Source organism: Enhydra lutris, unplaced genomic scaffold (assembly GCF_002288905.1).
Source record: "Enhydra lutris kenyoni isolate GAN:26980312 unplaced genomic scaffold, ASM228890v2 scaffoldscaffold25, whole genome shotgun sequence".
Classification (NCBI taxonomy): domain Eukaryota; kingdom Metazoa; phylum Chordata; class Mammalia; order Carnivora; family Mustelidae; genus Enhydra; species Enhydra lutris.
Window position 1 is genome coordinate 18810996 of NW_019154109.1, and position 13374 is coordinate 18824369.

Below are 13374 nucleotides of genomic sequence, written 5' to 3' on the forward strand. Positions count from 1 at the left end.
GGTGCCTTGCTTAATCGAATACTATTGATTCGAGTGTGTCACAGTGATCTCATTGAGAGTAATCAATAGTAATCCAAAATCAATCAATCTGCTCTTGCACTATCATTTATCAAATCTGAATACACCAAATTATTTGTAGGCGTCAAATTACAAAGAAGAGAAGATGGTTGAGCTGGGAAAGTTAATGGTTTATATTAAGAGCAAAACCAATATCTCTCTCTTTGTCAGGGGAGGTGCTTTAAAATAGGCTGTGGCTTGGACAAATACATTTATCTGCTCATTAAAGCATCCTAAATTTATAATTAATCTCATTCCATTCCGGGGGGGGGGCAAAAACAAGATTTCTTATATAGGACTTTGCTGGTTCAGCACAAGTGACATCAATGTCCACATGCCCTAACTTACTTAACAACAGCACACAAGCATTTTTACAAGTCTGATAAGCTAAGTTTCAAATGCCTGTCACCCCTCTGCTGGAAAACAAGGGGACTCGATTGACACAGGACATAACTGCATCTTCTAACATCAGAAATGATGTTTAATAGAACTGGAGTGGGAAAAGGCGTACTTAATTTCTCCAGAGAATGTACAGCCTAGATGCACCTGCTTATCAAAGAAGCTGCTGGTGATGCTGAAGGTTCCTTTATCAACATATTCACCTGTAATTTAGTCAAGGTAATAAATCCTGCTATTCATTACGGCACACTCAAAAGCAGCCCTACTATTTAACTTGAATGAAAAAAGGCACAGAGTGTCTAAAACATTTACTTTTGCTAATGTAAAAGTGTTGGCATTTTACTTCGTTCCGATAAGCTGGTGCCAGTAGCAGAGTGATTATTCTTTTCTTATTCAAAGCCTATCAGCATTTCGAAAAGCTCTCTCAATCTTATCAGGTGTATGAACAGCACAGTTACTGAAAACAGTTTGTACTGCTCCTCTCTCTTTCTGCCAAGCTATCTGATAAACCCCCAACTAACTAACTGTATTTACACACAATCACACAGAAGTTGTATCCTCCACGCCCTGTAGCCAGACTCCAGGCTGCCAAGGATTTTTGTGCTGGGACATTAACTTAACAAAAATGTCAGCAGTGAGTACCCCAAACTGACAACAATCAAGAAAACACCATAAAAGCGCTCAACTAGAATGGACAACAAACAGAAACAAAGGAAAACAAATATGAAAACTTGAAGGCAAGCCCTTTGGAATTCGAGAGGGGGTTAGAATATACTGTGTGTGCAAATACGGATGAATCTCACCTACTTACCTTTAATCAAAGTAAATGATCCCTTAGCAAAACAGATGAATAGAAACAGACATTTTCAAAGAAAATATCGCTGCCATGGAGGGGGTTGAGGGAAGTTTCTTAGAGCGGAGCAGGGATTTCCCCCACCTTTCAGATTATCTCAGTGTGGGTGAAGAGAGGTTCATTACGTTAGCAAAGTAAGACAATAGACAGTATCACCAAACTTACCCCATAAACTGAAGACAAGATAGAAAGCAAGGCTGTCACATATGGTGACCACATTCTCAGGACAGATTTTCCAATCATTACAACCCTCATAAATGCTCTAGACATTAAAGTTTTGTTCACTATAAGGAAATAAAAAAAATTAAAAAATATATAATTTGAGTGTATAACCTCTTCGTATTTTTCTCATTCTTCAGACTTAACCAACTGAACAGTTCCATATAAAGGTATGAGGAACAAATCATCACCCAGGCCAACCTGAGCAGGTGATCTGCTCTCCATTTCCATCTATTAAAAAATGCTTAGACCAGTTCATACGAATTGAGAGACACACCTAATCATTTATGGGAAGTTCTTTGGAGCATGAAAGATAACAATGACATTTATAGAACATAAGAGAAATCTAAAATGTACTTGAACAACTGAATAATAAATTTCTGACCCTGGGAAAGAATCTCTGCTCGGGCTCCTGTGCATAAATTAGCCATTTGTTCCTCACCTCCTTGTGCTGAATGGCTAGGAGAGGACAGAAAAAGGCGGCCATATGCTCCCACCTGAGCCCAACTCCTGATTCTGTATAGACTCCAAGACCAGAACGAGCCTCTCCTTAGATGTGTAGAGCAGTAAGAGGAATAAGCCAAGTGTGGAGTTCAGTATAATTCAGCTGATGGTTGCTTTTCCAGCTGTGACACTATAATCCCATGACTGATGAGGCAAGTCTCATGTAAGTCTATGGATAAAGGGATGCTTCTGTCACTTACTGGACCCAGCACCAACTGTATACAGTTACTTCCTCATAGAAAAAAAGACGCGAGTCTCATCAACCATATGTACATTTCCCTTTCCTGGGTCATGAACAATGGGTTGCAAACATAATATTCCTCCTTAAAATATCTGATCTGTTTTAATAGATTAATGATGCTGAAGAAAGCATTGTCAGAGGATTCCTTCGTTTATGGGAAAATGAACCTAATTCAACACAGCCAGCTTACATTTTTGGGGAAGTTCAAGTTCTGTGATAATTTGGAATTACGGAGGGCAAAGGGCAATTGATTAAAGAACCTTATATCTGAATACTTGTCTCTAAACAAGTACCTTGGTCTCTATAATTTTTCATATTACTTGCTACTTTTGCTAACTATGGATATAATTTTAGACACTTTTCAAAGTAAAATAAATTCTTACAACTATAAAATGTAAATATAATAACTGCCTTGAAAAGAACACCTTTTAAAACATTTCAGTTCACATTGTAAGCATTAAAAGTGAGCATTTATTTAACGTGCCTTTTGTTTAAATACTCAAAAGCCATTATAAATAAGCAAAATCTTCCTAGGATCGATGAAAAATTCAATTTTTCATGTGCGAGGGAACCATCCTGACCATGGAAGGGAAAAAAGTTAATATGCATCTGCCTATTTTCTGTGCAAAAGTTCTTTTTCAAATTTCATTTTTCTTTTTGCATTTTGAATAAGCCATACGAAAAGAACGCCCAAGACTTTTATCTTCCTCAGAAAATGTATGCAAAATGCAACAAAAAGAGATGTCCCTTGTTAAAGATGGATTGCCCATGCTCCTTCTGATTCTCCACTTCTTAAAGTCTTTATTTACTTCACACTCAGGAGCAACGGAGGCTCACCACTTCAGAGACTTTTAAAACAATAAACCCTTTGTTACTTCCAAGAGAGTAGAAAGATTTGACCATGTTTAAGTTATCCTCCCCCATCCTTGTGTTTTTTGTTTTTGTTTTTGTTTTTGTTTTTCTGGTACAAAACTCATTATTGTCTATGCTGTCTGTATTCCACAGAGTTTTAAAGAGAAGTAGGCGAGCAGGCTGGTTTTCATTACATTTCTCCTAGCCATCAATCTCTGATATGATAGGAGAATTTATCGGTAGCTTCCCTTTTATTTAGTACCATCTTAACCAATTGTTTGTGGAGAAGGTGTATGATGAAGCGAAGTTAAATTGACACATCTGTGATATGCCTGACAGCCTTCAATATGCCTAGTATTAATTTGTTTTCTTTGGCTAGGTAAGTACTGCCAAGGCATATTACACATAATGTGTACTTCCAATCAAAATGATGAAAAGTATATATGCAATTCTGTGTCACTCTCAGCAGTATGAGAAAGCACAGAAGAACGTATAGGACAAAGACTGCCTTTTATAATTAAAATATAAATTTACTTTGAAATTCATTTTTTTTTTTTTTTTAAACAACGTAATCTAATCTTAGGTAGGCTCTCCATGAGTTTCATACTTGAAGCAGTAAAGAGATTTTAAGTGCCAAAGCTACAGCCATAGGTTGCATTTCTGATGGCCAGGGTTGGGTGTTGCCTATCTCTATTCAAAGGCACACACAGGTCCATGCCAGTATACCGAAGTGCACTCCGATGGACCAGTGAGAAGTCATTTTATTTAAAACTGCACCTTTTCTTTGAATGCTTTGCCTTAGTGAGTTCTCTTCCAAATATACATTTGTTGCCATAAACTAAGATGGCATGGCATCTGAAGAAATCAAAACATAAAAAGCAAGTTTCCTCCAAACATTTTAAAAATTTTTTTCAATAAAAAGGGGACTGATAACATGCATGGGCACACATGTGCCTACAAACACATACACGCACGCACACCACCACTACCGCGAAATCTAAATCCTCTCAATTTGATGGTTTTGTATAACTGACTAGAAAATACATTTGGAAAATAATGAGAAATCGTGTCCAAATCAGAGAAAAAGAAACACCTGGCACTTCTGTCAAGAAAAAAAGTAGAGAGGAAAGATGTGTTTGCTGAAAAACTCTGAATGGAAATTATTTTTAGTAGCTGAGGTTTCCTAGATCTTAGAATATAGAAGTCTGAAATGAACTTGAGACAAGAATGAGATGCCAGGTAAATCATTCAAAAGGCAAAGGCTGTCACTTATCACCCTCAGATAATAAAGAAGCCAGCTCTGATGTGATGCACTGGCAAAAAGAAACAGTAGGATTTAAAAGAAGAGAGAGAGAAACATCAAATTTGTTTAAGTGCTATACATACAAGTAAAGATAGGAAATGAATCCAGGAATTTAAACCAGAATATAAATAAGAACAAGAAGTACAACACAAAGAGCAGCTGGCTGAGGTTCTTTCTCAACACTCATTCAGATTTACTAAGCAAAGTCACAGATCTCTAAACTTACCCCTTCGAGTAAAATTCAAAAATTCTGAAATCTGTGATGTACTTTAGAGAAACAGAACACTTACTAGCCTTCTATATTTGCTTTCAGGGGAAAAAAAAAAAAAGGGAAAAAAATGAGGAAATGACATATTTATGTAATACAGATAAATAAAATTCCTATTTATGCATTTCTCTGAGAGCGATCATGTTTACATTCAGATATATTTGTCAGGCCCTTGAATAAAAAAAAAAAAAAAAAAAAAGAATGTAGCCAAGAGCTGATTCAAAACTATTTCTTGGACATGGGCCCAAACCATTAAATTATGCATTTAATATTAGTAGCTTATTTTCTATTTTACAAATCATTTATGATTACCAGCTTTTAAACTTAGGAAGGATAGCAGTTAAAAATTCATAAAATCAGAAACAAATCGAGTTATTAGGTTACCTGTTAACCTGTCTTTCTGTATAGTTAAACCCATTCAGTTTAAAATCAACCTGGCAAATACCCGAAACACGACTTCCAGGTTAAAATCATGCCTGGCAAATTGAACTGGCAACTAATCGATCTGAAAAATACCTGAGATTCACTTTATTATATAAATGTAATGAGCACTGTTAGCAGCCTACCTCTTCCCATAGAGGTACATATTTCACGTGCATCTATACACGCAAACACACACGTGTGTGTATTCTACGGACTGCTCTGGATTTTAAAGTACGATGTGTGTACTGACGTATGTGTAATAGTCCAAACCGTGCATATCCATATACACATGGCGGTGAAAATAATCAACAGCAAAGCATACGAAATGCAGTGAGGAGAATGAGAAGCGGCAGAGACGCCTGGTGTCATCCCTGCACTATCAAATATACACGTAAGTATGACTGGAGAAAGAGAACCTAAATATTTCACTGTCAGAGAACGTCGCAAACTGCAATTCATTTCTATCTCATGTGCTTTAGGACAATGACAATTTAATACAAGGCCAGTGGATGTAAAAGAGATAAAAACTGAACAAACTGGGCCAGTGTAATCAAAGATTTTCTCCAGAGAGCTGGCGAGGGCCGGAGCTCATATGCACTTAGAACAGATCAACGTTGTATTGTTTCTCTCTTCCATGAATTTGCTATGAAGCAAAATTCCAAGCCAAGCTTAGCTACTGCAATGACTTTAAAGTTCTATTGAAATACCTCCGATGCTCTTCTCTATTTCCAAATGCTTCAGAGGTGGCTCTAAAAAGTTTATTTCATATTAACTGGTTTCACAGAAATCATTGCCATTAATTGCCACTTGTCTGACCAAGTACCACCACGGGCACAGATCTGAATTTGTTTTATGAAATCCTATAAGCCAAACCTTCCGTGCTGCACAGCACTTTGAAAGTAAAACAAAGAAATTTTTTTTTAGTCACTAGGCTAAAACAAATGTTGAGGAATTTTTCACAAGTGATACGGACTTGAGACTAGGCATTATGCCTACCTCCCAAAAGAAAGGTCTCTTCTTTGTCTGTAGATCTTCCAGGAGTAAGGTATTGTGAAAGTATTGTTAAATAGACTCATAGAGAAGTTACCTGCCCTCTTTGATGAATAGCACCATGTATTGAAAATTAATTGCAAAAGTATGGCCCAGCTAATGAGACGGTCCTTATCTTTTCTCAGCACAGGAAGCACAAGTATTTTTCTGCTGGCTCGATATTTTATAAAAAATGCCTAAAGTGTTATTAACTAAGTAAAAATCTGATTCAAAGACCTCAAAGACCCAAATTATTGTAAATTCTAAAACCTGGAAAACCTGGAGTTAAACCTGATTTCCTATATTATTTCCTTTTTTAAACCTTAATTTCTTTTCTTTTTGACTTTGAAAAGAAAACCAAAGGAGGAAAAAAAAATCTTTTCTCCAGCTTCTATGAGCATTTTTAAAAACAGAATTACAATACCCTTTTTAATAAGATGGTCAATATATATTACAGGTCAGATTAAATCAAAGAAATATATCAAAGGCCATCAATTTAGAATAAAAAAAGAAGAACAATGATACCTTATTGGGGGGAAAACACTGGAAAAATGATCATCCATGCAAGAGAATTAATGGATATCCACAAGGGCTTTGCTAATAACATGGGTTAATTACCGCTGCAACACACAAGGCTCAGTAAATAAAGCAGCAGTGCCATAAACACATTAAGATGAGAAACCATCACTATAAGAACCAGCCAACACCATCACCCTTGCCTCTGCCCAGGAAAGGGAAAGCTGTTTTCCGGCCCTTTCTGTCAAAAGGAGGATTTCTAAACTTAACCACCAAATGTTTATAAGGTAATCCATAAATATACTGACACAAAGGGCTGGTGAAACATGGGGTGCCCATCATTTACTCACCACTCCCATCCCACATTTATTCCATTAACTCAGGAACACTTATTTTGGCTTACTCGAAGGAGAAAATCACATGTTACATAATACACACTGTCTGGCTATCTTGACTATCTATAGTTTGGGATATGTACAATGGCTATTAAATTTTCAGAAAAATAGAATTAATCTGTTCACTTTAGTGCAGGGATGGGCAAGGCTACAAGATTCTGCCGCTCAGGAACACTCACCCCTAAGTGCAGCTAGTTGTCACTTCCAGCAATTTACAAAGAAATCATCTGAAAACCCCACCTACACCTCCTACCTTTAAGGCTGCAGGTGTTTGCAACAGATTTACCGAGAAGAAACAGGAGGGAAAGTAATATGAGCTCTAAGTCTGGAGTTTAGGTGTTCTTTCTTAGAAAAATAAACTTGAAGTGTCTGTTCATAGTTTTCAAATAATACCACATCTTAAAGTGATTTAGGCAAGCTCCTTTTTCTAAAAAAAAAAAATGTATCCACTCGGAGTTAGGCTTGCTGTTGTTGTTACTGTACAAATTTTTTCTTCCTGCCTATTTTCATCTCATACATTTTGACGTTACAGTATTACTTTTGGATAGTTGTGTTTCAATTTACATTTTACTGTTAATAAGGAGAGACGAGGCCGAGGGAAAAAACAACAACAACAACAACAACAAACCCAGACACAGAAAGAGTGGACCGTACAAAATAAAACTTGCAAAGCTCCAAAGAGGAATTTTAAAACACAAATCTGTTTCATTTGCAATGCTGGGGATTTCAATGATCAGGCTGAATTTACTAAACTGTTCCCTCCTTGCCTTGCCTGTTTTGGAGTGTTTCAATTGCCTTTCCTTCTTCCAACAGCTGTGACAACTGTTAAAACAGTCAGTAAAATTAAGTCCGCTCTATAATCCTGTAGTCAATGTTACATTTTAATCAGAGGTTGAAAGGGATTCATGTGATGAGCACACTCATTTAGAATGATTAGACGGACACATATGTCAAAATGAGCAGATATATTATTTTCATCTATTTATGCTATCAGTTATTACTGCTATTAAATGTGAAACAAGGTCTCAAGTATTATGTCCTTTAATGTGCTGGCACATTTCCTAAAATAAAAAACACATAGTTATAGGTTAACATTTTAGGCTCTCCTAATGGTGGTCAATAAATTGTACGAATCTTTTTAACAGCCTCCAAAACAGAAATTGGCTAGTATTTTCCTCTGAAACTGCATAACTCTGGTTTCATTTCTATGTATACACACACGTGATAGGGTTTAACCCAGTACAATTACTATGAATATCAATAGCATGTATAAATTCTGTGGTTTATTAATTGAGACAGAGAGGCAGATGCGTTGCTTAGCATTAGATCTTTCTGTCTGTCCAGTGAACCACGTAACCATCAGAACTGCATCCAGACAATAAATCTGTATTTTTTTAAAGATGACTTTTAATTGAGCCAAAAAGAAAGCTAGTTTGAATCTTGCGCCAAAGCCAAAAGGACATGTGCCCTGATTTCATTTAAATGCATCTGCTTTAAGAGGCTTATCTAAACTAATTATTCAAATTAGCTATAAGAAGTTAAATTCAAGAAAACTACTTTAAAAAGAAGCCTCTGGGGGATTTTTAAAGTTTGTTTTCTTTATTTATTTACAGAAGAAAGTTCAGAATCTGGGTGAGCGTGGATAACGCCTTCTCCCTGACAGGAAGACATTTACACCCTCCAGTTCCACGACCCCCGGTGCACTAACCTTCAAGCCCCACTTGAGTGGGCAGTCCTACCTTTGTTTATTTCTCATTTTTATTTTCACACAATTTAAGGTTGTTTCTGGCCTTGAGTCTGTCGAACTGGATGCAACCTTGCCAGCTTTCAGTCCCTCCTACGCCCATCTCTTGGAGAATAGCCCTTGCGTGAGTGTGTATGCGAGTGTGAGAGAGCGTGCGTGTGAGGGCACGTGCAAGCGTGCAGAGACAGATCCACACACACTCGCACCCCTACACACGAGCAGCCACTGACAGTGCGAGTCACTTTTCATCTCTTACTTAATTACAAAGCAATGCAATATGCAGTCACAAAGGACAGCTAGTGGACATCTACCTATAATGCACTACCTCCTCGTCGAGAGTTTCAGATTTTCTTCACAATCTGTAGAGAGATGTTTGCCAAGAGCACTTTTTTTCAGAATTATTACAGTTGGTATTACTGTAATGTGAAAGCAGAGCGGTATAACTGACTCAACAGAAAGATGATCCAGGGACAGGTCTCAGGGTAGACTAATACATTATCTTAACAGTGGGCTGAAATTAAGTTTATGACCTACTCTTCTACACAAGAATGCCTAATGGACTTGTCCTACCCCATCCACTTCTCCCCCACCTTTAGTGTTCCAAAGATATAGATACCGATATATATACACATATACACACAAATCCATGTGCATAAAGATATTCATGAATCCGAATTAAACTGCACCTAAGAACAAAAGTACTTTTCCCTATTTTCTGGACGTGATACATGACACAAATCCACAATCTCAGTGTTGTCTGTTCAAGGGAAAATTTTAAAAGTCACTACTGTTTCTTCTTTAGTTTTTTTTTTTTTTTTCCTCCCCTTAAATATTTATAATGTGTGAAAATCTCATGTTACTTAATGGACTGATTGTCAGTTAAGTGCTGACTTAACGCTAACCATGCAAACAACAGTATTCTAGCCCTGAATTGCACAGGGCTAGTTTTTAAATTGTTCTCTGAAGGAGAATTAGTAAATGTGCAATTTTGCCTCTAACTCTGCGCGGTAAGAAATGACAGGGAGCTGAAAATATCTGTCAAACTGCAAATACATAAGAGGCACTCAATAGTATAAATCATTTTGAATATTGTATTTTAAAACATCTTTCCTTGGGAAAATGGGTCCTAGTAAAAGATGCATTTTAACAGTTCGCTAAGCATTTGTGCCAAGTGCCTATTCTTAGCACCTGAATAAGAAGTGACTGTCACACAGCTGTTTTACTGACAGTCACTGAGCTTTGCCTCAAAGGTAACATTGTAGTCAGAGAACAATTCTCGACTTACTGAATTAGGAGATCACCCTCAACACAAAAGGCACAAGACAGACACAAACAAGCACTCGTGCACACATCGTACCCAGGGCATTACCTGAATCCGTGTGCAAAGATACACTCTGCCCACCCCCGCACACGCACCCCCACGGCGAGTTTTCAAAAGGAAAGAAAAAGGTACCTACTCTTCCTCGTAGTGCAGGGAAAAAGATTCAGGCAGGCAAAGTTCTACCGAATCCATGTGCGACCGGCAACCATTATTCGTGCTCCCCAGCTATAAATCAAAGTTTCCTTGACAGAGCACAGTGCAATTAACACAAATGTTCTCCTAGTGACAAGCCTATAGGCACAGCCAGTTGGGACCAAAGCTCTCACACTCTCCTAATCAAGGACTTAAAGCCCCGATTGGAGCTTATTAATATGAAGTAGGGCTTTACATATGCAGTCCCACCGGCCCAGCCGCGCAGCCGATTGGGGGGCGTCTGCCCAATCAGGAGGGAGGCGACGGGAGGCTGCCGGCGGCGAGCGGAGCCGGGCAGGTAGGCAGGGCGCGGAGAGCCGCGGGGACTGGGCTCCGCGAGCGGCGAGGGAGAGGGAGCGGGGCCCGCAGCCGCGATCGAAACGCTCCCCGGAGGCACCGTGCGTTTCCTTCTCTGTCTGTCTTTCTCTCTTTTTCTGGGAAGCTACAAAAGAAACCTAACTAACTTAACTCTCTAGGCACTGGAGGGATTTGTCTCGGGTGTCCAACCCGGGACCCATTTTGCCTTGAGAAGAAGAACGCACGCACACTCTCGGTTCATTTGGGAGAGGATTCTGCGGAAGGTACAGAATTAAGTTTGTCCTGCCCTGGTCTGTGTTTCACACCCCCGGGGGGCTGCTGCTTCGGCAGTGCCGTACCCCCCCCCCCCCCCCCCGCCCCGTTTATTCGTAATCGCGTCTTTTCCTGGTTCCCTGCTCCATACTGGGCATTGGAAAAAATCAAAGACAGTCTTCTAAATTGTTCGGGCGTGTGAGCCCCTGGGATGGTCCTCCCGGAGGTGGAATGCAGTTTTGCACAACTACAGAAGAGGAAATAGTGCTCAGTCCAAACTGAGAGGATGCCTATGCAAATTATATGTGTAAACATTTCTTTACCTGCTGTCTCCCTACATACAGATACACAACGCATAGCTTTTTCAAAGCAAAGGTAAACAACTCTAGGACAAATTGGCTTCTCCAGTTACAGGCGTGGGGGTCTGAGGGCTGTAGGGGAAATAGTACATTAAATCCATCTCAGTGCATTTTGACAAAATACAGACTGCGTTTCCTTTTTTTTTCTCCCCCCCACCCTTGCCTAGAGAGCATTACTACACTGTGCACTAAGTGTTCTTAATCACATACTTATTTCAATACAAGCTTCCAAACTGGAAGGCATATACAAATGTATATGATTTTACCCAAAACATCAGTTTCCAAATGAAATGCAGTGTACATATTTGTTTCTATACATAACACACCCTGAATGCTTAAAAAAAAAAAATCAACCCAGAAACATTTTGTAAATCATCACACAGTCTGGCCATTATAAGGAATAGTTTCAAAGAGAAAACAATTTAGGCAAACTAAGAATTTCCAATCAAAAACAATTTTTTTAAGGATATAAGAAGAGAAGGTTATTTTCCCTTCAATAATGTAGAATGTGTTCTTAGTTTTCGTATAACAAAGAGTTTTCTTAGGTCCTACTTGGAACTACAGGCTCTTTTATACTAGCAAATATATTGGAATAGATGCCAGCTATTGATGGCAAATTGCTCCCTTATGGAGAGGGGAAGACCCACAATTTTGATGTAATTCAGCTCTACTGCTACCAACCTTTTGCATCTTAAGTGTTCCACGATATAAATAGTATAATCTTTGAGATCAAAATAAATTAGTTCAGATATTCAGTGTGTGTTGAAGTCACTAAATCAGAACTCAACTCTCTCAACCCTTTCAGATTTTCTAGGTCTTTAAAAAAACAAAACACTAAAATAGAGCAGCCACATTAAAATTCAGAATGTAAAAATGACAGACCTGATTTGTCCCCCCACAGAAGAAAGCAATTTTCCTGCCATGTATTTGACCATATCTAAGATATGGGCCCGATTCCTTTTATTTGTGGTCTAAATTCTTACAAGTTTTTAGAAGAGAATTCACATAGCAAAAACTGTGCCTGAGAATAATGTAGGAAAGCAGGTAGTAAAAGCTTAATTACCAGTAGCATTATGCTGTCTATATTGTTAAATGTGAACTCTGCAATTAAGATGTAAATTTGGTTGTGAGCAGTGAATTAAAAGAGCTTTGAGATGTAGAAGAAAATCCAAGCATTCTCCAGACACCACCTCCCAAAAAAAAAGATTGTCTATTCAACCAAAAATGAGACATGTAATCATTTTATAATTAAAAAAATAAATAAAGAGGCATTTGGAATAGAAACATGATTTTTCCAAAATAGAATTAAAGAAATATGGAAGCTAATACAGCATCAGAATGAAAGAAAAACATCTTTGGTTCAAAGATTATTATCTACATTTCTGAACAAACTAAAATTCCCAGGATAATTAACAGATCCAGTTGTATACATTTTTAAACTATGTCCGCAAAACAGAGTTCCTTTTTAATTTTTTTCTAAAGACACTTTAAAAAAATAATAATTTTATGTACTCGACCCACCTTAAAGCACTCAATACATTCAGATTTTGCACCTGTGCAGAATCCCGCACTGTATTCAGTTTCTTTGCATTATCATGCTGTGACAGAACCTGTTTATTACTCCTTTGAAATGGCCTTTTAAAGACAAGATTTGTAGTCAATTATTTACTGATGGACCTTAAATCACCACATTTCATAGGAGTCATCGTTTACTTCCCAGAATTTTCTTATTTCCTTTTGGGTACTGATTTGCCCCATTAGGAACCACTGGATCTCACTGGTATATATTTTAGACATGTTTAGACTCTTCCATGTGTCAGTCTCTTCTGTGCTCACAGAGACACAGGTACAACAGACAGCGCATCGTCCCCACTGATCTCTCACTAACCATATTTCATCAGTGCAAGGTACAGTGTCCACTGAGCTAGCTGCTTTCTGAACGACCAGAAATATACCAGTGTATATACATACATGGATCTGTATGTTCCCTTTGGGATCAAAGTGTCACCTTTGCAAGTCAAGGACCTAAGATTACACAGACTGTCTTGAATCCAGTTTAACCAATTTGAAATTTAAAATAACATCTACTGCACTAAACCTGCAAGACAGCTTCCAGAATATTTTATAAA

The 13374-nt window shown here is 38.0% G+C and overlaps 1 protein-coding gene across 2 annotated transcripts in view; it reads right to left on the reverse strand.

Moving 5' to 3' along the window:
- LOC111151066 (estrogen related receptor gamma) overlaps positions 1 to 10316 on the reverse strand; it is a 229146-nt gene extending 218830 nt beyond the window's left edge. For both annotated transcript variants that reach the window (XM_022508802.1, XM_022508801.1), the window contains exon 1: positions 10261 to 10316. In XM_022508802.1, coding sequence (XP_022364510.1) covers positions 10261 to 10316 — 56 coding nt within the window. The remainder of the gene's footprint in view (positions 1 to 10260) is intronic.
- Between the last annotated feature and the right edge of the window lie 3058 nt (positions 10317 to 13374).